Below are 24,657 nucleotides of genomic sequence, written 5' to 3'. Positions count from 1 at the left end.
CTCCTTGTAATTTCAACTCTCAACCCAAATTTATCTCAGAAAGCTTTCCCTATCCACTATTCTAAAGCACCCAGGATTTTCTTATTATACTACTCTACTCTATTCTCTGCATAGAACCTGATGTTTTTCATGTTGATTTTTTTGAAATATACTTTTTATTGATTTTAGAGAGGAAGGGAGAGGGAGAGAGAGAGATAGAAACATCAATGATGAGAGAGAACCATTGATTGGCTGCCTTCTGCATGCCCCCCACTGGGGATGGAGCCCACAACCCAGGCATGTGCCCTTGGCTGGAATCGAACCTGGGACCCTTCAGTCCGCAGGCCAACACTCTATTCATTGAGCCAAACCAGCCAGGGCTCATGTTGATTTTTTAAAAAGTTGTTGTTTGGCCCTAACCAGTTTGGCTCAGTGGATAGAGCGTCGGCCTGTGGACTGAGGGGTCCCAGGTTCGATTCCAGCCAAGGGCACCTGCCTGGGTTGCGGGCTCCATCCCCAGTGGGGGGCATGCAGGAGGCAGCCAATCAATGGTTCTCTCTCGTCATTGATGTTTCTGTCTCTCTCTCCCTCTCCCTTCCTCTCTAAAATCAATAAAAATATATTTAAAGAAGTTGTTGTTTGTTGCCTTATTCCTCTCAGATTGAGTTTATTCTTGTATTATTATTTATTAATTATTGTATTATTTTCCCAAACAAACAACTGTAAAGCTATGTTGTCCCACCCTGTATTTGTTGAATGGATACATTGAGAAAAATCAAAACCAGCAGGTACAACTTTCTTTAACTTACTGTCTCCATATATGGACCTGTCCTAACTCCTTTTCTTCCTGTTTGAGAGGAAGAAGATGTCCCTTCTTCTTCTTTTTTTAAAAAAAATATATTTTATTGATTTTTTACAGAGAGGAAGGGAGAGGGATAGAGAGTTAGAAACATTGATGAGAGAGAAACATCAATCAGCTGCCTCCTGCACACCCCCTACTGAAGATGTGCCCACAACCAAGGTACATGCCCTTGACGGGAATCGAACCTGGGACCTTTCAGTCTGCAGGCCGACACTCTATCCACTGAGCCAAACCAGTTAGGTCAGAGATGTCCCTTCTTTTAATGTGTGTAGAGCTCTGGTTGTGCTGTAGATCCCATTTCCTGTTCAGTTTTCTCTGAAAATAAAAACCTTCTGTCATATGCCTCGTGTGATCCTTGCAGGTCCTGCTCTCTTAGTTCCAGTGTCAGCTTCCCCTTCTTCCTTCCAGGGACTCACCCAGGGACCTACCATGTTAACATTTTTATATGTGAGTACATATTCTGTAAGAATATATTCTGAATTATAAGCAACTGACTTACAAATGAGGTTTTAGAATGTAACTGGTACATTAGGGACTGTCTGTATTTGTATTATTAACGTGAGTGCTTGACTCCATTGCACTTAGAAGATAGTTGTCTTCTCAGACGGAATCTTTTTTCTTGGCTACACCTTTCTCTTCTGGCCTGAAATTCTTGAGAGGATGAGCACTTCCTAAAGCACTTCAAATATTTATACATTGAATATTTTTGTTGATTTAGTTTATGTTTATTTGCTAGGCTTATATGTAGGTCTGTTCTTAAAAGTTTAAAAAATACCCTAACCGGTTTGGCTCAGTGGATAGAGCGTCGGCCTGCGGACTGAAAGGTCCCAGGTTTGATTCCTGCAATGATTAAGATATGGTATATTGATAGACTGCAATCATTTAGACATCTCAAGAGGTTTATAATGAGCTTCTGGTGACAGAAATATAGGTATTTTAAAATGTGAAATAATGAGTAAGATGTCAGAGTTCTGAAAATGTTAGACTAGGTTGTTTCAAATTAAATATACTGCTGACAACTAGAAAAGCTAGAAGATACAGAAAAGCTGTAAAAGCAGTGAGGATTTATGAGGCCAAACTCTGGAAGATAAGGAAAGCTCAGAGAGGTGAGCCTGATGTTTGAGGCTGCCTTGCCGATGAGGTCATTGCTGATTCAGCCAAGGAAGACAAACAATTGGAATTAGAGCCTGCCAAAGTGGAGGGCCCTGGGGAAACGCTCCAGGCTTTGGGTCGGATCCCTGAGGGCCTAAATCATAGGCGTGAGCGTGCAACAGAAGTAGACCATCTTTTAAGTACTGAAGCCCAGCTTTTAAACCTTCTCAATTTTGGGTTAAGATGATCTGGGATTCCTAGAGTCCATAGCCTATCTGCCTGCCAGTAAGTCAGATAGTAAGTCCTTTATGAATAACAACTTCAGTGGCCTCAGCTTGTCTCTCTACTTTTTTATAATGTTCAGCATCCCATAAAAAATAACTAGGAATATGAAAAGACAAAATACAATAAAAAACGAAGAAGAAAATTTGACAATAGAAACATACCTATGAAGATACAGATAATTAGGTTATCAGTCATGGACTAAAGATATATTTATGATTAATGTGTTAGAAGAATTAAAAACAAAATTTATCATTTTGACAGAGGCTTGAAATGATAAAGAATGATATAGAAATTCTAGAACTGAAAAACATAAGAACTGATTATTAGGAGCTTAGTGGATAGGTTTATTAACAGTATAGATACAGCTAAAGAGAGAATTAGTGTAGTGAAAGATAAATCAGAAAAAAATCCAGACAAGCATTGAGAGACAAAAGGATGGAGAATACAGAAAAGAATGTAAGAGACAAATAGAATATTGTGAAAAGGTCTTGTATATAAGTAACTAAGGTTCCAGAGGGAGAAGAGAGAGAATGGGGCAAGAGCAATGTTTGATGAGAAATTGGCTAGTAATTTCCCCAAATTGATGGAAATTATGAAGTTGCAAATTAAAGAAGCTCAATAAAACACCAGGAGAGTCCTAACCGGTTTGGCTCAGTGGATAGAGTGTCGGCCTGTGGACTCAAGGGTCCCAGGTTCAATTCCGGTCAAGAGCATGTACCTTGGTTGTGGGCACATACCCAGTAGGGGGGTGTGCAGGAGGCAGCTGATCGATGTTTCTCTCTCATCGATGTTTCTAACTCTCTATCACTCTCCCTTCCTCTCTGTAAAAAATCAATAAAAATATATTAAAAAAAAAACCAACAACACCAGGAGAAGTATGAATAAAACGCGAGCCAAAGAAAATCTAAAAAGTGACCAGAGAATAAGACACTTTACCTTCCATGAGGCAGCGAGACTGACAACCTGCCCTCAGCACTAAGTGGCATCCGGAGAGATGAAGTAGCCACCCTAAACGGTGACGTGAAATAACTGGCCATCTGTCTAGTGAAAATAGCTTGTAAGAGTGGGGCCTGTGTGTGCACCCCAGAGGGCCTATGGCATTGTTCTTGGTTCCCACCTGACTTAAAGGGAACCTCACAGTGTCCTGCAGAGGAAGGAGTAGGGTGTCCTCAAATCCCCGCAGCAAGATGGCACTGTCTTGACTTCCAAATGGAACAGTCCATCCGCACAAGGAAGAGGGGCGGCGGCGACACCTACATCTTGAGAGAACCTGGGAGAAGCTTCTGCTGGTGGCTTGGGCCCTTGTTGCCACTGAGCTCCCGCTGAGGTCAGTGGCAGGTCGTCCAGGAGCTCTGGCCAGCGGGCGGTGCGGAAGGTGCCTGTGGCCGCTGGAGCCGCTTCTATAGCTGCTGCCTCACCCTGGAACCGTCACCAGCCAGATCCAGGCCCTCTGGGAGCCGAGACTGACGGCGGTCCCTGCTGCCGGCTGGCCACCAGCCACAGCGTCTGTGTGGACCTCCCCACCTCTGCCTTGTGTCACAGACGCTATGTGGGCAGTGCCTTTCCCTGTAGCCACTGGATGGGGAGGAACAGCCACTGAGTTGCCTTAAACTGCTCTTCCACAAACTTTTTATTTTTGTTTTTAGACGGAGGGAGGGAGGGAGTGGAGAGAGAGAGACATGGGTATTAGAGAGAAACATTTATCGGTTACTTCCCTTATGTGCCTTGACTAGGGATAGAACCCACAGCTTAGGTGTGTGCCCCGACCGGGAATGGAACCCGCCGCCTTTTCGTGTATGGGATGATGCTCTTACTGAGCCACCCGGCCAGGGCCTGAGAGGCCTAATTTTAGGTTTTTGCATAAAGACAGCCAATTTCCCCATAGTTTTTCTCTTGATCTCTGATCTTTTATGCCACTTCTGATTCTGAATTTCGGTACATGTGTGAATCTTTGTTTTTTGTTTTTTATTTTCTGTCCCATTTGGCCATTTACTTACTGTCTTTGGTCAATATCACACTATTTTATTTATTTTTACTTAAAAATTTTTTTTTTATTGATTTCAGAGAGGAAGGGAGAGGGAGAGAAAGAGAGAAACATCAATGATGAGAGAGAACCATTGATTGGCTGCCTCTCGCATGCCCTCCACCAGAGATGGAGCCCGCAACACTGGCATGTGCCCTGATTAGGAATCGAACCATGACCTCCTGGTTCTTGGGTCAGTGCTCAACCACTGAGCAACACTGGTTGGGCAGTTACATTGGATTTTTAAAACCTAGCAATATGTTCTTTAAAAGAGACACATTTAAAATATAAGAATTGCCCTAACCAGTTTGGCTCAGTGGATAGAGCGTTGGCCTGCGGACTCAAGGGTCCCAGGTTCGATTCCGGTGAAGGGCATGTACCTTGGTTGAAGGCACATCCCCAGTAGGAGGTGTGCAGGAGGCAGCTGATCGATGTTTCTAAGTCTCTATCCCTCTCTTCCTCCCTGTAAAAAATCAATAAAATATATTAAAAAAATAAAATAGAAGAATTCAGAAAAGTTGAAAGTAAAGGTGCTAAAAGGAATTCCAGCCTAAAAAGAAAGGCAAAAAAAAAAAAAAAAAAAAAGAATTACAAGCCCAGCTAGTGTGGCTCAGTTGGTTGAGCATTAATTACCCTGTGCACCAAAAGGTTGCCAATTCGATTCCTGGTGAGGGCACATGCTGGGTTGTGGGTTTGGTCCTCCGATTGTGGTGCATGCGTGGGGCAGCCAATGGATGTTTCTCTCTCACATCAATGTTTCTCTCTGTCTTCCTTCCTCTCTTTCTGAAATTAATAAAAACATATTTTTAAAAATAAAAAAAAAAGGAATTACTAGGCAAATTCTGAGAGACCTGCATTTATATGAGAAGAAATGGTATGTCAATGAGCTCGAGCTCCATGCTTCACTGGGTCCACAGCCTCTCTGCCCCTGTCCCCTAGTGGTTGTTCAAAGGCCATACCATGTACCACCCATTTACCTCCCAGCAGCCATCTGCACTTCCGTGCTTGAGAATCTTCTCCTGCTCTCAGGGAGTGAGCCGTGCATCACAAGGAACCTGCCGTATTTCATCCGGCTCTTTTTAGACATTTGTGTGGGTGTCCCCCACCTTCTCCACCTTCCCGCCTTCCTGCTTCAGTTGTTTAGTCTGTTACATGTTGTCTGAATCATTAGCCTCCCATATGGTTTTACGCTTCTAGGGGAACCAGTAAAAATGTAAGTAGGCCCTGGCCGGTTTGGCTCAATGGATTGAGCGTTGGCCTTTGGACTGAAAGGTCCCAGGTTTGATTCTGGTCAAGGGCACAGGCCTGGGTTGCGGGCTTGATCTCCAGTAGGGAGCACGTAGGATGCAGCCAATCAGTGATTTTTCTCTCATCATTGGTGTTTCTCTCTCTCCCTCTCCCTTCCTCTCTGAAATCAATAAAAATATATTAAAAAAAAGTAAATAGATAGCCTGTGGACAGAGGAATTATGGATCATTTCTTGTATTCTTATCCATTTTTCACATTTCTGCAATAGCACATATTTTATAACTTTTTAAACTTAAAGGAAATTGTCCTTTAGATCCTCCAAGTAATAGCCATTTCTTTTCCATTTGTTTCAGGTGGTGCGGCTGTGTCAGAACCCAAAGCTGGCGCTAAAGAACAGCCCACCTTACATCTTAGACCTGCTGCCAGACACCTACCAGCACCTTCGCACTGTCCTGTCAAGATATGAGGGGAAGATGGAGACACTTGGAGAAAATGAGTATTTTAGGGTGTTTATGGAGAATTTGATGAAGAAAACCAAGCAGACCATAAGCCTCTTCAAGGAGGGTAAAGAAAGAATGTATGAGGAGAATTCTCAGCCGAGGTAATGGAGATCCTGCACAAATGTTTGTGCAGGTCTGTGGCTGCTTGAGTGGGTAACATGTAGAAGTAGTTCAGTTGGTTTTAATTTTCTGTCAACAAGAATGCAAAGCTGACATTTGATTTCAAGGTGGGGTTTATAGATAAGGTTGCCCCAGAGGACGTTGAACTGTCCCTCTCTTCCTATGAAAAGTCATTGACTTATAGTCATGAAGATGAGATGGAGGCAGTAGGTCCTTTAGAGACCCTGAAGATCATGAAATTTTGTGGGTAGGTGAGAGTTTGAAAGAAAGAGGCTGGAGTGTTAAGCTGAGGTATAATACGGGCAGATTTTGCCGGAGCTGTAGCATATTAGGTAAATTGTAAGTATGGGATAATAGGAAGACAAATAAAGGCAATAGTTTAGATAACTTTTAAATGAAATGTAGTGAAATGACATTTCTTTTATAGGTAAAGTGACTTTTCAAATAGAATAGATATTGGCAAATGTAAGTCAATTCAATAAATATTTGAGGGATCACTATATATTCTTTTATTCTTATTAAGAACCAAAAACTATATTGGCTATCCTGTTATTGGTTGTTGGACGCTACATACTAGAAGAGAAATAGGTTGATTATATACACTGAGTGGCCAGATTATTATCTCTGAATGCATAATAATCTGGCCACTCAGTGTATGTGTATATTAATATGTATATCTACACTAATAAAAGAGAAACATGCAAATTAACCATCACTCCACTACATCCACAAGCCATGCCCAACAGCCAATCAGGAGTGAGTATGCAAATTAACCCAACCAAGATGGCAGCTGGCCATGGAGCTGGAGCAAGCAGGAGGCTTGGGTTGCCCCGGCAATGGGGGAAGCCAAGCTTCCCGCCCTGGCCGGTCCTGGCCTCTGCTCAAGGCTACAAAGTTTCAATTATAGAAGATAAATGAATCCTAGATACTTGCTTCCAGCCAGCTCTGGCCTCCCCTCAAGGAGGCGCTGAAAAAAAAAAAAGAAAAAGAAAAAAAGGAGGGGCTGGGACCTTGGGTTGCCGGTGGGTGATCAGGCCAGGATGGGATGGCAGGGGCCAATTGGGGGTAAGCAGATCAGCAGGGGGGCCAGTTGGGGGTGAGCAGGCCGTCAGTGGGGGTCAGTTGTGGGTGATCAGGACAGCAGGGGAGGGCGGACCCAGGCCTGCAGGGGAAAGCAGTTGGGGGGGGGGGAACCAGGCCTGCAGGAGAGGGAAGTTGGGGGTGACCAGGCCTGCAGGGGAGGGCAGTTGGGGGGGACTCAGGCCTGTAGGGGAGTGCAGTTGGGAGGGACCAGGCCTGCAAGGGAGGACAGTTGGGGGCAACCAGGCCGGCAGGGGAGGGCAGTTAGCGGTGACCAGGCCAGCAGAGGAGGGAAGTTGGGGGCAACTGGGCCTGCAGGGGAGGGAAGTTGGGGGCGACTGGGCCTGCAGGGGAGGGCAGTTAGGGGTGACCGGGTCAGCAGGGGAGGGCAGTTGGGGGGGGACCAGGCCGGCAGGGGAGGGCAGTTAGGGGTGACCAGGCTGGCAGGGGAGGGCAGTTAGAGGCTATTGGGCTGGCAGGGGAGCAGTTAGGCATCAATCAGGCTGGCAGGGGAGTGGTTAGGGCAGGGGTGGGCAAACTTTTTGACTCGAGGGCTACAATGGGTTCTTAAACTGGACCGAAGGGCCGGAACAAAAGCATGGATGGAGTGTTTGTGTGAACTAATATAAATTCAAAGTAAAGGAGCGGAGGGGAGAGCAAGAGAACCCTCCGCTCTTTCGGCTCCACGGGCCGGATAGAACAGCCGAACGGTCCGGATCCGGCCAGCGGGCCGTAGTTTGCCCACGGCTGGGTTAGGGGGTGATCAGGCTGGCAGGCAGAAGCGGTTGGGGCAATCAGGCAGGCAGGCAGGCAGGCGAGCAGTTGGGAGCCAGCAGTCCTGGATTGTGAGAGGGATGTCCGACTGCCCGTTTAGGCCCGATCCTACTGGAATCAGGCCTAAACGGGCAGTCGGACATCCCTCGAGGGGTCCCAGATTGGAGAGGGTGCAGGCTGGGCTGAGGGACACCCCTCCCTCGTGCACGAATTTCATGCATCGGGCCTCTAGTATGTATGTGTGTGTGTGTATATATATATTAGAGGCCCAGTGCATGAATTCGTGCATGGGTGGGGTCCGGCCAGCCTGGCCAGGGGGAGGGGACATGGACGGTTGGCCGGCCTGCCTGCTGGTCCAACTCCTGGTCGAGGGGACAATTTGCATATTAGCCTTTTATTATATAGGATATACACTGAGTGGCCAGATTATTATGCGTTCAGAGATCGTAATAATCTGGCCACTCAGTGTATGTGGATATAGTTGTATTTGGTTTTATTCAATTGAAAGTAAAGATTAACTCATCTAAAACAAGTAAAAAGTGTAAGTTCCACTAGTTCTTTTTAGGGAATAAACTACTCTTGAGGAGTGACCTGAATTAGGGGGCAGTACTTTCTGAGGGCATTAAGCAGTAGCTTACTGCCTGATATCCCTGTGCCCTTTTATGCTCTTGTTTTAGATTCTGTCTCTCACTTAACATTTGATGCACATCATTATTCCTATTATCTTTACTACCACAAATCACTCAGGTTCGGTCCCGGATACTAATCTTTTTCTTCTTTATTTAAAAAGATGTCGGGTGACTAAATTCAATGTGTAGGAACATTTGTAACTTCTAGTTTATATGAAAATGAACTTTATTCCTTTTAATTATTTTAATTTCATGACTTATGTTAAAACCTTGACTATATGGACCTTAGCTAACTAGTTTTGTATTGTTGAGTTTAAAAATGTTATTAAAAATATAATTTCACTTTATTAGGTACCAGAACTTTAAAAATTTAATTGCCATCTATACTGAACTAGGTTCTGTTTAAATTGTAGGTGAAAAGAAGAGTTACGCATTTAATTATGATGCAACATGATAAATGCTTTAGTAGAGATGTGTATAAAATGCTGTGAAAATATAGTTTTGCTTAGTGGCATTAGGGAGTGTGACCCAGAGAAGGTGTTATTTGAGCTAGATTTTGTTTTTTTTTTTTTTTGTTTTTTTAATTAAAAAAATATTTTTATTGATTCAAGAGAGGAAGGGAGAGGGAGACAGAAATATCAATGATGAGAGAGAATCACTGATCGGGTGCCTTGGGGATCCAGCCCGCAACCCAGGCATGTGCCCTTGACCGGAATCGAACCTGAGACCCTTCAGTCCGCAGGCCAATGCTCTATCTACTGAGCCAAACCAGTTAGGGCTCAAATATCACTCTTAAATAGAAGACATGAAAATAAAGGTGGGAAACTTTGTGCTCCTCCACCTTTCACTTACCTCACTAGTTATCGGGACCTTACTATGGAAAACATATGGTTATGTATTTGGTCTCCCCAGAAGATAAGGAAACTTCAGCAAGTTCAAAAGTTGTCAAGATCCATAGTTTGCTTCATCAAATGCTTTTCTAGCTCGTTTCAATTCTTCATTCATAGTGAGCAAGTCTTTAACCCTAGCAAACTTCCTTGGGTCCTTCCGAATAAAAAAGACGATATCTTCAACTTGTACCCGCCCTTGTCTTCCAATTGACATGGCCTTGTGAGTCATTTCAGTGATGAACTCTATAACAAGGTCTTCAAGAATATCCACCGACTCAGTATAAGGATTCTGGTCATCCCCAAACCCATACATCATACATCGTAATTCTTTAGAAAAAAGTCTCTTTCTTTTACCCTGCCCACCTTCTGCACCTCCTCCAATTTCTTCATTTTCTTCCTCAAAAGTGGGGTCATCTTCCTCATCCGCCATCCCACGGGCCAGCCCACAGCGCCGGGCCCACCTCGCTCCGAGCCGGCTTTTACCTTGAGCTAGATTTTGAAGGGGAGGACTTTTCTAGGCAGAAGAGTGAAGAAAAGGCCTTTAACACAGTGACATAGAAAACATGTTTCAGGACATGCGCAGTCTGGTTTGGCTAGCATTGGGGAGAGAGGTAAGCTGGAAATACAGGTTGGAATTGGATTGTAAAGAGCTGTTCTTTGACCTCTAAACCTTCTCCTCTAGATAACAGGCTGCCATAGGAGAGTTTTTTTTCTAAAAGGGCGTTTTTTCTCTTTAAGATTTTTAGAGAGAGAGGAAGGAAGAGAAATGATACCAAAATCTCAACAGTAGTTATTTCTAGGTATTAGAATTAGAGGTAATTTTAATTTTCTTTCTGTTTATATTTTCAACATTTTCTACAATGAATATGTAATCAATCAAATTATTTTTAAAAGAAGGAAAAAATGCGATAATTTTTAGGTACCAAATGGATTCACAAGGGCAATCCTGAAAAACGTTGTTTATTATAGAACGTGATCGGTTAGACGCAGCTGAGCTCGGCGAACTTAGTTACACACAGTGCTAAGCCCTGTGTCCAGAGGCTAGAGATCTTGGTCGAAGTGGCGACGGTGAGTTTGATGGAGGTGAACACGCACACTGAGTCCCACAGCCCTCTCCAGCCTTCGGGCGGCAGTGCTTGTAGGCAGCAGTCAGTCCCGAGCCACTGTGGTTACCTGGAACACATGGCAGTCACGCCTTCGGGTTTCTTAGAAAACATCACTAGGGTAGGCTGCATGTTAGCCCTAAAGTACTGTTTCTTAAAACTATAGATCTAGCCGAAACCGGTTTGGCTCAGTGGATAGAGCGTCGGCCTGGGGACTGAAGGGTCCCGGGTTTGATTCCGGTCAAGGGCATGTACCTTGGTTGCGGGCACATCCCCAGTGGGGGGTGTGCAGGAGGCAGCTGATCGATGTTTCTCTCTCATCTCTGTTTCTAGCTCTCTATCCCTCTCCCTTCCTCTCTGTAAAATATCAATAAAATATATTAAAAAAAAAAAAAAACTATAGATCTAGTTGTCTAGAGCTTTTTTTTTTTTTTTTTAAACATATTTTATTAATTTTTTACAGAGAGGAAGAGAGAGGAGAGGGATAGAGAGCTAGAAACATCGATGAGAGAGAAACATAGATCAGCTGCCTCCTGCACACCCCCTACTGGGGATGTGCCTGCAACCAAGGTACGTGCCCTTGACCTGAATCGAACCTGGGACCTTTCAGTCTGCAGGCCGACGCTCTATCAACTGAGCCAAACCGGTTTTGGCTAGAGCTTTTGATTACTAATGTAATTTTTTTCTCAAACTTTTTTAATTTTAAGATCTTTTACATTATGAAAATCACTGAGGACATTAAAGAGCTTTGTATATTTGGGTTATACTAGTATATCTCTTTTTTTTATTATTTTTTTATTTAAATAAATCTTTATTCAGATTATTACAATTATTTCTCCTTTTTCCCCCCATAGCTCCCCTCCACCCATTTCCCACCCCACCTTCTGCCCTTACCTCCCCCCCACTGTCCTCATCCATAGGTGTATGATTTTTGTCCAGTCTCTTCATGAACCCCCCATACCCCTTTCCCCCTGAGAATTATCAGTCCACTCCCTTTCTATGCCCCTGATTCTATTATATTCACCAGATTATTCTGTTCCTCAGGTTTTTAATTCACTTGATTTTTAGGTTCGCTTGTTGATAGATATGGATTTGTTGTTCATAATTTTTCTCTTTACTTTTTTCTTCTTCCTCTTCTTTAAGAATACCTTTCAGCATTTCATATAATACTGGTTTGGTGGTGATGAACTCCTTTAGCTTTTTCTTATCTGTGAAGATCTTTATCTGCCCTTCAATTCTGAATGATAGCTTTGCTGGGTAGAGTAATCTTGGTTGTAGGTTCTTGCTATTCATCACATTGAAAATTTCTTGCCAGTCCCGTCTGGCCTGCATAATTTCTGTTGAGACATCAGCTGACAGTCGTATGGGTGCACCCTTGTAGGTAATTAACTGTTTTTCTCTTGCTGCTTTTAATATTCTCTCTTTGTCTTTTGCTCTTGGCATTTTATTTATGATGTGTCTTGGTGTGGTCCTCTTTGGATTCCTTTTGTTTGGGGTTCTGTGCGCTTCCTGGACTTGTAAGTGTATTTCTTTCACCAGGTGGGGGAAGTTTTCGGTCATTATTTCTTCAAATAGGTTTTCAGTATCTTGCTCTCTCTCTTCTTCTGGCACCCCCATAATTCTGATGTTGGTACGCTTGAAGTTGTCCCAGAGTCTTCTTACATTATCTTCAACTTTTTGGATTTTTTTTTTTCTTTTTGCTTTTCCGGTTGAGTGTTTTTTGCTTCTTTGTATTTCAATTCTTTGACTTGATTCTTGTGTTCCTCTAGTCTGTTTTTGGGTCTCTGTATAATATTTTTTATTTCAGTCAGTGTATGTTTAATTTCTAGTTGGTCCTTTTTCATATCTTCGAGGGTCTCGTTATATTTATCGGCCTTTTCTAGGATATTCTTAAAAAGCCTTATAACCGTGGTTTTGAATTCTATATCCAGTCGTTTGTTTTCCTCCATTTCTTTCGTTTGTGATCTGATTCTTTGACCCCGCATTTTCACTGATTCCCTGAGTTGGTAAGGTAGATATTTGTGCTAGGTTTCCAATATGGCCCAGTGGGTCTGCTTCCCCAGTTAACCTGAGGTGGACACTCTTGGTGCACCCCTTTGTGGACTGTGTGTACAGCCTTGTTGTAATTAAGTCTTTATTGTTGTTGGTATCACTGGGAAGAATTGACCTCCGGGCCAGTTGGCTGTAAGGATCAGCTGTGTCTATGCTGGGAGAAGTTCGGTGCTGGAGACAGCCTTATAGGATTAGACTTGCCAAATTGCAATAGCCTCTGTGCTCAGCTTGGATGGGGTGGAGTCTCAGTCTTGGCTTCCTGTCAGCCTTGCCCTTGCGCGCATGTGCGCTTTCAGTCCTCCGCCTTCCCCAGCTCCAGTCTCCGCCTGAGAGTCCAGACTCCCCCCACAAGAGCGTGGGTCCCCAGGGGCTCGCCTGGAACTGGGGTTCACTGCAGTCAGAACTGGGGCTCAGTGCAGTCAGGATCCTCTGACTCCCTTCCACTAGGGAAAGCCTGTGGCAACCTCCGCAGCCTTTGTGCGCACTGGCCCGCGTGCGCCTTCAGACTTCTGCCTTTCCCAGCTCGAGTCTCCGCCCGAGAGTCCAGACTCCCCCTGTAAGAGCGTGGGTCCCCAGGGGTTCGCCCGGAACTGGGGTTCAGTGCAGTCAGAACTGGGGTTCAGTGCGGTCGGGGGCTTCCTTCCCCCTTCCTCCAGAGAAACTCAGCCAGGCTCTCAGCCACCCTTCCTCTCTGCGCGCACAAAGACCCTTTGCTGTACCTCCAATTCTCTGTGAGCTTTTCTCTTTCCTTCTAGTTGTAGAATTTTCACACAGCCAGCTTTCCTGTGGTTCTGGATGGTGTCCGTTCTGTCTTTTAGTTGTAGTTTTGCAATTTTTGTGCGAGGCAGCAGTTTAGGTGTTTACCTATGCCGCCATCTTGGTTTCTCCTATACTAGTATATCTCAATATTAGCCATATTCAGTATTAAAACCAAGAAATTAAAAATATTTAAATAGTTAAAATAACATTTAAACAACATTTTAAAATAACAGTGATAAACCCATTACATTTTAACATGGAAACATTTTTATGGGAATTTTTTTTTGAAATATTTTTTAAAAGAGTTTTACATTTTTGCAAATCTTTTAGACCACCTCAAAGAATATTTTGTACTTTATTACATTAAAATCCATGGTCTTGCACTTGGAATTAGTCTTTTACTCATGTATGATTTTGTAATATCAGGCATTAGTCACTTGGAAAATATTACTAGGTTATGTAGGTTTTTTAAGTGTTGACACATCATTGTACAATCACATTAATTAATTAAATCTCATTAGAAAAGTTTTATTGGGAAGCTGTTAAGCTCATAGTGGATGGAAGTTTTCCAAAATTCTAATTTTTACTTAAAAGCTTGAGTGTATCACTGGCAACACAAACTATTCATTGTTTTCCTTAAAGTGACAGGTCACTTCCTTCATTGTGGAGAAACTGTGTGCCAAATACCCCGTCTGAACTGCCGTACTGTGTTAGTTATCCCTTTAAGTAAATGGTGTTCCACTCACGCCACAGGCTGCAAGCTTCCTCCCGACCTCAGGAGCAAGACGAGGATGTCTGCTCTCACCACTGCTGTTCAACATAGCTTCTATTCCGACAGATGAGGTTCTAGCCAGAGCAATTAAGCAGGATAAAGAAATAAATGTGTCCACAAAGGAAAGGAAGAAGTAAAACTATATCTCTATTTGCACATGAAATGATCTTGTTTATGGAAAATCCTAAGGAATCCACTAAAAAAACCCGACTAGGACCATTAAATGAGTTCTGCAAAGTACAGGATACAAGATCAATATATAAAATCAATTGTATTCTATACATCAGCAATAAACTGCCCAAAAATGAAATTAAGAAAACAATCCCATTTATAACATCATCAGAAAGAATAAACTAGTTAGGAATAAATTAAACACTTCTACACTGAAAACTACAAAATGCTGCTGAAAGAAGTAGAAGACCTAAATAAATGGAAAGACATCCCATGGTCATAAAGTGAAAGACTTAGTATTAGGGTTACAATATGCACCCCTATTTTCATAGCAGCGCAATTTACAACAGCTAAGATCTTGAAACAGCCCACGTGTCCATCAACAGATGAGTGGATAAAAAAGATGTGCTATATTTACATAATGAAGTACTATGCAGATGTGAAAAAGAAGGATCTCTTATCCTTTGAGACAGCATGGAGCGACGTGTAGAGTATCATGCTAAGTGAAATAAGCCAGTCAGAGAAAGACAAGTATCACATGATCTCACTCATATGTGGAATGTAATGAACAAAATAAATGATGCACAACATAGATCCAGAGACATGGAAGCATGGAACAGAGTGCGGAATCTCAGAGGGAAGAGGGGAGAGAAGGGCTGGAAGAGACTAGCCAAAGAACTTGTATGCCTATATGCATAACCCATGGACACAGACAGTAGTGTGGTAAGTCCTTGGGGGTGGGGGCAGGTGCGGGGTGGAGGGGGTCAATGGGGTAAAAGGGGACATCTGTAATATATTCAACAATAAAGATAAATTTTAAAAAATGGCAGTACTCCAAATTGTTCTACAGGCCCACCACAATTCCTGTCAGAATCCCAGTTGCCCTTTTTGCAGAAATTGACATGCTGATCCTAAATTCATAAAGAATCTCAAGGAACCTTAAATAGCCAAAACAATCTTAAAAAAGAACAAAGTTGGAGAACTCACATTTCTTCATTTCAAAGCTTTACTACAAAGCCACAGCAATCAAGATGGTGTGGTACTGGCATAAGGACAGACATATAGAGAGAGCCCAGAAATAAACCCTCACACATATGGTCAATTAATTTTCAACAAGAATTCCAAGTCCACTCGAAGGAAAAGACAGTCTTTTCAACATATGGTGCTGGGAAAACTGGATATCTACATGCAAAAGAATGAAGTTGGACACTACGCACAGCATATATAAAAATTAACTCAAAATCAAAGATCTAAATTTAAGAGCTAAAAAATACAAAATGCTTAGAAGAAAACAGGTGAAATATCTCCATGATCTCAGATTGGGCAATGATTTTTTTTTTGATGATGACACCAAATCACAGACAAAGGAAAAAATCAGATCAATTGGACTTCATCAAAATTTAAAACTTTATGCATTGGGTGCTAGGGGGTGGTAGAAGAAGGGAAAGTTGGGATAAATGGTGATGGAAGGAGACTTGACTTGGGTGGGTAATACAATATACAGATGATGTATTTCAGAATTGTATACCTGAAACCTGTATAATTTTATTAACTAATATCACCCCGATAAATTCAATTTTTTTTTTAAATAAATCTTTATTCAGATTACAATTATTTCTCCTTTTTTCCCCCATAGCTCCCCTCCACCCATTTCCCACCCCACCTTCTGCCCTTACCTACCCCCCACTGTCCTCATCCATAGGTGTATGATTTTTGTCCAGTCTCTTTATGAACCCCCCCATACCCCTTTCCCCCTGAGAATTATCAGTCCACTCCCTTTCTATGCCCCTGATTCTATTATATTCACCAGATTATTCTGTTCCTCAGGTTTTTAATTCACTTGATTTTTAGGTTCACTTGTTGATAGATATGTATTTGTTGTTCATAATTTTTATCTTTCCTTTTTTCTTCTTCCTCTTCTTTAAGAATACCTTTCAGCATTTCATATAATACTGGTTTGGTGGTGATGAACTCCTTTAGCTTTTTCTTGTCTGTGAAACTCTTTATCTGCCCTTCAATTCTGAATGATAGCTTTGCTGGGTAGAGTAATCTTGGTTGTAGGTTCTTGCTATTCATCACATTGAAAATTTCTTGCCACTCCCGTCTGGCCTGCATAGTTTCTGTTGAGACATCAGCTGACAGTCGTATGGGTGCTCCCTTGTAGGTAACTATCTGTTTTTCTCTTGCTGCTTTTAATATTCTCTCTTTGTCTTTTGCTCTTGGCATTTTAATTATGATGTGTCTTGGTGTAGTCCTCTTTGGATTCCTTTTGTTTGGGGTTCTGTGGGCTTCCTGGACTTGTAAGTCTATTTCTTTCACCAGGTGGGGGAAGTTTTCGGTCATTATTTCTTCAAATAGGTTTTCAGTATCTTGCTCTCTCTCTTCTTCTGGCACCCCCATAATTCTGATGTTGGTACGCTTGAAGTTGTCCCAGAGTCTTCTTACATTATCTTCAACTTTTTGGATTTTTTTTTTTGCTTTTTGCTTTTTCGGTTGAGTGTTTTTTGCTTCTTTGTAATTCAATTCTTTGACTTGATTTTTGTGTTCCTCTTGTCTGTTTTTGGGTCTCTGTATAATATTTTTTATTTCAGTCAGTGTATGTTTAATTTCTAGTTGGTCCTTTTTCATCTCTTCGAGGGTCTCGTTATATTTATCGGCCTTTTCTAGGATATTCTTAAAAAGCCTTATAACCGTGGTTTTGAATTCTATATCCAGTCGTTTGTTTTCCTCCATTTCTTTTGTTTGTGATCTGATTCTTAGACGCCGCATTTTCACTGCTTCCCTGAGTTGGTAGATTTGTGTGCTAGGTTTCCAATTTGGCCCAGTGGGTCTGCCTCCCCAGTTAACCTGAGGTGGACACTCTTGGTGCACACCTTTGTGGACTGTGTGTACAGCCTTGTTGTAATTAAGTCTTTATTGTTGTTGGTATCACTGGGAAGAATTGACCTCCAGGCCAGTTGGCTGTAAGGATCAGCTGTGTCTATGCTGGGAGAAGTCCGGTGCTGGAGACAGCCTTATAGGATTAGGCTTGCCAAATTGCAATAGCCTCTGTGCTCAGCTTGGATGGGGTGGAGTCTCAGTCTTGGCTTCCCGTCAGCCTTGCCCTTGCGCGCACGTGTGTGCCTTCAGTCCTCTGCTTTCCCGGCTCCCGATTCTCCGCCCGAGAGTCCAGACTCCCCCCACAAGAGCGTGGGTCCCCAGGGGCTCGCCTGGAACTGGGGTTCACTGCAGTCAGAACTGGGGCTCACTTCAGTCAGAACTGGAGTTCAGTGCCGTCAGGAGCCTCTCACTCCCTTCCGCTAGGGAAAGCCTGTGGCAGCCTCCGCAGCCTTTGTGCGCACTGGCGCGAGCGGACTTTCAGTCCTCCGCCTTCCCCGGCTCCTGAGTCTCCGCCCGAGAGTTTTGACTCCCCCCACAAGAGCGTGGGTCCCCAGGGGCTCGCCTGGAACTGGGGTTCACTGCAGTCAGAACTGGGGCTCACTTCAGTCAGAACTGGAGTTCAGTGCCGTCAGGAGCCTCTCACTCCCTTCCGCTAGGGAAAGCCTGTGGCAGCCTCCGCAGCCTTTGTGCGCACTGGCGCAAGCAGACTTTCAGTCCTCCGCCTTCCCCGGCTCCCGAGTCTCCGCCTGAGAGTCCAGACTCCCCCCACAAGAGCGTGGGTCCCCAGGGGCTCACCCGGAACAGGTGTTCAGTGCAGTCAGAACTGGGGTTCAGTGCGGTCGGGGGCTCCCTTCCCTCTTCCGCCAGAGAAAGTCAGCCAGGCTCTCAGCCGCCCTTCCTCTCTGCGTGCACAAAGACCCTTTGCCGTACCTCCAATTCTCTGTGAGCTTTTCTCTATCCTTCTAGTTGTAGAATTTTCACTCAGTCAGCTTTCCTGTGGTTCTGGATGGTGTCCGTTCTGTCTTTTAGTTGTAGTTTTGAAATTGTTGTGGGAGGCAGCAGTTTAGGTGTTTACCTATGCCGCCATCTTGGTTTCTCCGATAAATTCAATTTTTAAAACACTTTATTCATCAAAGGACATTAACGAGAGTGAAAACACAACCCAAAAATTGGGCAGGAATATTTGTAAATCGAATATTTGTAAATCACATATTTGATAAGGGATTAAGATCCAGAATAGATCTACAATTCAACAACAAAAGAACAGTCTAATGAAAAAAATGAGCAAAAGATATGAATAGATATTTTTTCAAAGAAGTTACATCATTAGCCATTAAATACATGAAAAGAGGCTGAGTAGCATTAGTTGTTAGAGAAATGCACATCAAAACCATAAGATAGCACTTCACACCCATTCGGGTGGTATTGCCCAAAAGGGAATCTGATAAGTGTTGACAAAGCTGTGGAGACACTGGAACGCGTGCACTGCTGGCCGCGATGTGAAGTGGTGCGGTCACTGTGTACAGCGATGGGTGGCTCCTCGCAAAGTTGCAAGTAGCATTACCATCTGCTCTAACTATTCTAGATGTTTACCCAACATAATTGAAAGCAGAGGCTTGAACAGGTGTTTGTACACAAGTGTTCCTAGCAGCATTATTCACAATAGCCACAAGGTGGACACCATGCGGGTGTCCCTCAATAGAGGAATGTGGTCTGTACATACAAGGCAGTATTTCCCAGCTGTAATGAGGAAAGAAATTCTGATACATGCTGCCACATGGATGAACCTTAAAAACGTTATGCTAAGTGAAATAAGCCAGATACAAAAGGACAAACTATTGTATTATTTCACTTATGTCAGGTATTTAGAATAGGCTAATTCATAGAGACAGAAAGCACAAAACGGGCAAGATTAGCTGGGCATAGAGAGAGTAGGTAGTTACTGCTAATTCTGTTTGGGATGATGAAAAATTCTGGAAATGGTTAATGGTGGTAGTTACACAACATTATGAGTATACTTAATGCCACTGAGTTGTATACTTAAAATGATTAAATGATTTAAAAAATGTTTTATGGAAAAAAAAGAGGCTACTTCAACTAACGGTTTAAACATCGCAAAAGTGCTCTTTCTGAAGACATTGCTACGGAAGTGCTCTCTGTGAACTTCTCATTTTGTCATGCAGAATATTAAAAATGTCCTGAGCATCAGATTTAACAAAATTAATGACCTTTCCTGCTTCATCAAGGACATTGCATGCAGCTAACAATTTGACTTGATTGCAAGTCCCGGTGAAGAATACAGTGACCACGTATGTAGTTTAGTGCTACTGTCTTGATTCATGTTGGGGCACCAACAGTCTCACCACCATTGCTTTATGCAACCAATGTAAATGTCAACACAGTGGAAAAGACCGATCACATGCTGTCTTAGTGTTGCTATGGAAACAATTTTCACATCCCCCGCTCTACAAGGGCCTGGAGGACCCCAGGACTGTGCAGCACACCGAGAACCTCTGTAGTCATAGAATTTAATGCTACAGCCATGCCGTAGGGAATTGAGGAAGTAGTGAAAGGAAAGAAGGAATTGATGCTGCTGTCCTTTTGTTGCAGCTCCAAGCTTTTAAAGAGCTCCAAGCTTTTAAAGAGCAGTAAGCTTTTCATGATGTCATGCTGCTCCAGTATAGCTTTATAATTAAGGAGCAAGGCAGGCTAATCTTGTGTGTGTGTGTGTGTGTGTGTGTGTGTGTACCATCATTATACATTTCAAAGGAACAGAATATCAAGGCTGGAAAATAGATATTTTTTTAAAATACATTTTTACTGATTTTAGAGAGGAAGGGAGAGATAGAAACATCAGTGATGAGAGAGAATCTGCAGATGGCTGCTACTTGTGTTGGGCTTGGAGGTGCCCAGGAGAGGCCAAGCTGTGAACTTTGGCAAGCTGCTGCTTGTGCCCGGCCTGGGGCCACTTAGTGAGAGGGATGGGGCACACTGAGGCCAGCTGCTGCTTGTTTGATAGATTTTAGGAAAGTCTGAGGCCTGCGCCAGAACAGGCCATTCTTGTGGAAAAGACACTGCAAACACCTTGGTGGGCTGCAGATTGGGTGGGGTGGGATCAGGGAATCACCAGGGCAGGGCAAACAGTGTGGGCCAGGTTGGTGGAGACTCAGATATGGCGCCTGCTGTCAGCTCTGTGGAGGGGAGGTCCCTGCACTTTTTTCTGGTAGAAAGCTGCCCCCCAAGTTTTTGCCTGATGCCAGACAATTTAGTTTCTCCTCGTATGTCCGTGGATCCTTGCAAGCTGCTGCCCCAGGGCTGGAGCGCAGAGGGAGTGAGTCTGAGTAAGTCCGTGCATGGCCCTCTAAGACAAGCATGTCAAACTCAAAGGCTAACATGGGCCCAATAAACAAGGTGTAAGCTTATGTGGGCTGTAAAAAAACCAAAAGCTTCAATTTTCATAGAAATGTAGGTTTATTTCGATAGAGACATGCTGAACACAAAGGGCTGAAATAAATGAGTCATCGTTAACATAAAATAATAGAACATTTTAATAAAAATTAATATTTTTTCTTGAACTTACCAGACACTGAATAACTGCACAAATTAATAAGCATAATGCAAATAAACCAATTTTTCTTGTTTCCAAAAGTGAAATATTTCCTGTTGCGCACACCAAACAAGTCAGTCCAAGACTAATGACATGGCAATTGGCTGCTAAAATATTTGCTGCTAGTATTAGTGGTGAGAAATGGTGCGCCTGCGTGTAAGGACCGTAAGGGAAATGAATGCAACACGATTATAGTAACCAGTCATTAGCAAACATTGTAGTTCATTATTAATAACTAGAGGCCCGGTGCATGAAAATTCATGCACTGGAGTGGGGTGTCCCTCAGCCCGGTCTTACCCCTCTCACAATCTGGGAGCCCTCAAGGGTGGGAGGTGACCTGGCGATCAGGGGAAGGCAGTGCCCCCATCACACCTCTGCTGCTGCCACTGCTGGCAGTGCAAGCCTCGGCCGGCCCTGGTTACCTGAGCCTCGGGTGGCCCTGGGCGGCTGGGCAGCTGACTTCCGAGGCTTGCCTGTGCCTTGGGCCAGCTCTAGGTAGCTGGGGGGCTTAGGGTGGGTCTGGCTGCAGCGTGTGCCTCTCCCCCCCCCAACCCTGGGGCTGAAAGGACTGGGGGACTCCACCGGGGCTGAGGGGACTGTGCACCGCCATCTTGTGGCTGTGGCGTGCCACCATCTTTGTGACAGCATGATGGTCAATTTACATATTCCCTCTTTATTAGATAGGATTATGTATAACAGGACATTGTAAAAATTAAGTTACGGAATTTTTATTAAAACATTTCTTACATACCATTATATTGGCTGGGCCGCAAAAGCATTCATTGTGGGCTGCGAGTGTGATATGCTTGCTCGAAGAGGAACTGCCTGGTACTCCAGTAGCCTCCGTGTCACTCAGCCACAATCCTCGCTGGTTTTTACAGCCCTAAATTATGGTGACTTCTCTTCCTGGCTCTGGTACTCTGGTCTAGGGGTCTGGTTGTGACAGACCTCTCGCTCCTCAGGGGGGCATCTCTGTAGCCAAGATGTCCCTCCCAATTAAAAACACTCCACACGTGGATGTCAGACCAGCCCGTTTTGTGTCTCTACCCCCCTACCAGTTTCAATGTGGTTTCTTTTTTTATTCTCTAGTTGTAGGACTTCCGTTAAGCCAGATTTCAGGTGTTTCTGAATGATGGTTTTTCGATATTTTAGTTTTAATTTTGAGGTGGTTGTGGGAAGCAGCAAGCACCATATTTACATCACCATCTTGGTTCTTCCTTGACCTAAAATTAATGTAGCTTAGTGAACATGTGCACAATGATTTTAAAGCTATTTTTGTTTTTTTTTTTACAACCACACTGAAAACCAAAAGTACTAACACAAATATTATGCCTCAATAGTTTGTGCTTTAATGAGAATGTATCACGTTAATCATTTAAAAATACTGACTTTAGTATAAGTAGTCTGTTTTAAATGAGTTAGGAAGGAGGGAATATATATGAAGAAGTAAATATTTTCCAGCAATAACTATACTGTGGAGAAGCATGGTAAACACTGCCTAATGTGGGTAGTCAAGGTTGACATTTCCAGTGATGTCATGTGGACTTTATGTACCCCTGATGTGATGTGATGTGATGTGATTAGAAGACACTGCACTTCTGTGTTATTCTTCCTATAAACTCGTAACCCCAGTCAAAATATGAAAAAAACATCAGCTAAACACAAATTGAGGGATGTTGTACAAAAAACCTGAGCAATACTCCTCAAAATGATTAAGGTCATGGAACGCAAGGAAAGACTGAGAAACTGTCATGGACCCCAGGAGACTGAGGAGATGGGGTTAATAAATGTAACGTGTTATCCTTGATTAGATCCTGGAACTGATGAGGACATTAATGGAAAAAGAGATGAAACCTGAATGAAGTCTGGGTTTAGTTAACAGGACTATATGATGTTGATATCCCAGTTTTGACAGAGGTACCACAGTAACACAAGATGATAATATTAAGGGAAACTGAACCTGCATGAGGAGTATATGGGAGTGCTGTGCACTTACTGTCTTTGCAACTTTTTTAAAAAATGTATTTTATTGATATTTTACAGAGAGGAAGGGAGAGGGATAGAGAGCTAGAAACATCGATGAGAGAGAAAAATCGATCAGCTGCCTCCTGCACACCTCCCTGGGGATGTGCCCGCAACCAAGGTACATGCCCTTGATCGGAATCGAACCTGGGACCCTTCAGTCCGCAGGCCGACGCTCTATCCACTGAGCCAAACCGGTTTCGGCGTCTTTGCAACTTTTGTACAAACCTAAAATTCCAAAATAAAAAGTTTATTTAAAAAATAAGTTAGAGAACCAAGATGAGTTTCAGGTTCAATCCCCAGTGTGGGGTGTGCAGGAGGCAGCCAATCAATGATTCTCTCTCATCATTGATGTTTCTGTCTGTCTTTCCCTCTGCCTTCCTCTCTGAAGTCAATAAAAATATTTTTTAAAAACAAATAAATAAAAAATAAGTTATAGCCTGGCTGGTGTGGCTCAGTTGGTTGAAGCATCGTCCCATGCTCCAGGGGTTGCTGGTTCCATTCTCTGTCATGCCTGGGTTGCAGGTTCGATCCCCATTGGGGGGTGTGCAGGAGGCAGCTCATTGACGTTTCTCTCTTATTAATGTTTCTCTCCTTTTCCCTTCCTCTCTCTGAAATAAATAAAAATATTTTAAAAATAAGTTACATTTTCCAATTCAATTCTACAAATTTTATTGAATGACTGTTAAGTGCAGGGCAGTGTGATCCCTCCTGCAGGGGATAGAGTATGTAAGACACCTTCCTGGCCCTGCTTGTCATCCTGGCTGGGGATGAGACAGCTGATGCAAAGTAGAACACGATGGAGCCTGTGCAGAATATGGACAAGATGGAATCGGGGGGTGTCCAAAGTTATAGAGTAGATCCTGAATGAAGACTGGCAAACCTGTTCCCCCAAGGTGATCAGTTCTCTTAAGTATTTCACGTACTGATACCATTTCAGTGATAAATGTGCTGCTTTTCTGGTTCATTGTTAAACTCCAAAAAACCTGGCAGACAAACAGTAGTGTCATCCGAAGAATGCTGAGTGAGAGCACACTGAGACATTTATAACTCAGTGGCAGCATCCTCTGCTCACAGTGATCAGCTTTAAAACAGATACAGCCGAACATCTCTCACAGCTGCACAGCAAGCCAATGAAGTGCTGTTTAACTCTCATCTCCTTAAACTGCCTCTTAAAAAGGGCAAAACGAAAACCATCACCTGCACACTAAATCATCTAAATGCACACTGCTCAATATTGAGCAGTGTGCATTTAGATGCATGATCTGCTGTTAGTGTTAACTATTAGAGATGGAGAGAGGCATATGTTTTTGTAACACCATCACCTGACCAGCAGGAAAGGGTATCACAGGGAAGGGTAGAATGGAAATACTGAGCAGTGTGCATTTAGAAAAGCGGATCAGGAGCACATTGTGAGTGCTTTCACTTACAAACGGAGCAATTTGAAGTTTTGGTGGTTATTGTGAAGTCATTGAAGATTTGCGTGTAGAGGGAATAAGCAGATGGAGTCTCTTAGAACTCATTTGGTAGAAGTCGGAGGGAGTGTTGGAGATTCTCATATGGACTGCTGCCTTTCCATGGACTTGGGGAATTAGTTTTAGAATTCTGTGAAGCAGCTCAGTGTCCTGGGAGGTTGATGTGGGGTGGGCATCTTTCACCAGATAGCAGGGAGTCTCAGAAGTTGGACCACGAGTACAGTGTCAATGCACTTAATATGTGTTTAGTAAAAAAGGGTATTAGTATGTTGAGATATATTGGCTTAGAGCTCCTTCTGCAGGTGATGGTTTTCGTTTTGCCCTTTTTAAGAGG

At 43.3% G+C, this 24,657-nt stretch overlaps 2 protein-coding genes across 2 annotated transcripts in view; one reads left to right on the top strand and one right to left on the bottom strand.

The window, feature by feature from the left end:
• Positions 1-24,657, top strand: part of CBL (Cbl proto-oncogene) — a 122,837-nt gene that overhangs the window by 33,972 nt on the left and 64,208 nt on the right. The window contains exon 2 of the mRNA XM_080642159.1: positions 5,843-6,090. Coding sequence (XP_080498285.1) covers positions 5,843-6,090 — 248 coding nt within the window. The remainder of the gene's footprint in view (positions 1-5,842; positions 6,091-24,657) is intronic.
• LOC308234466 (transcription initiation factor TFIID subunit 13-like) lies at positions 9,430-9,945 on the bottom strand. The gene has a single exon (XM_080642167.1). The coding sequence runs from the start codon at positions 9,910-9,912 to the stop codon at positions 9,538-9,540; it is 375 nt and encodes a 124-aa protein (XP_080498293.1). The 5' UTR covers positions 9,913-9,945; the 3' UTR covers positions 9,430-9,537.

The sequence above is a fragment of the Plecotus auritus genome (genome assembly GCF_963455305.1).
Source record: "Plecotus auritus genome assembly, chromosome: 9".
Taxonomy (NCBI): domain Eukaryota; kingdom Metazoa; phylum Chordata; class Mammalia; order Chiroptera; family Vespertilionidae; genus Plecotus; species Plecotus auritus.
The sequence above is the reverse complement of the archived record's forward strand: the minus strand, read 5'-3'. Positions and strand labels throughout refer to the sequence as shown.

Bases quoted from the DNA above. Each gene is read 5' to 3' on its own strand.
- LOC308234466 (XM_080642167.1), bottom strand. From the start codon at position 9,912: ATGGCGGATGAGGAAGATGACCCCACTTTTGAGGAAGAAAATGAAGAA.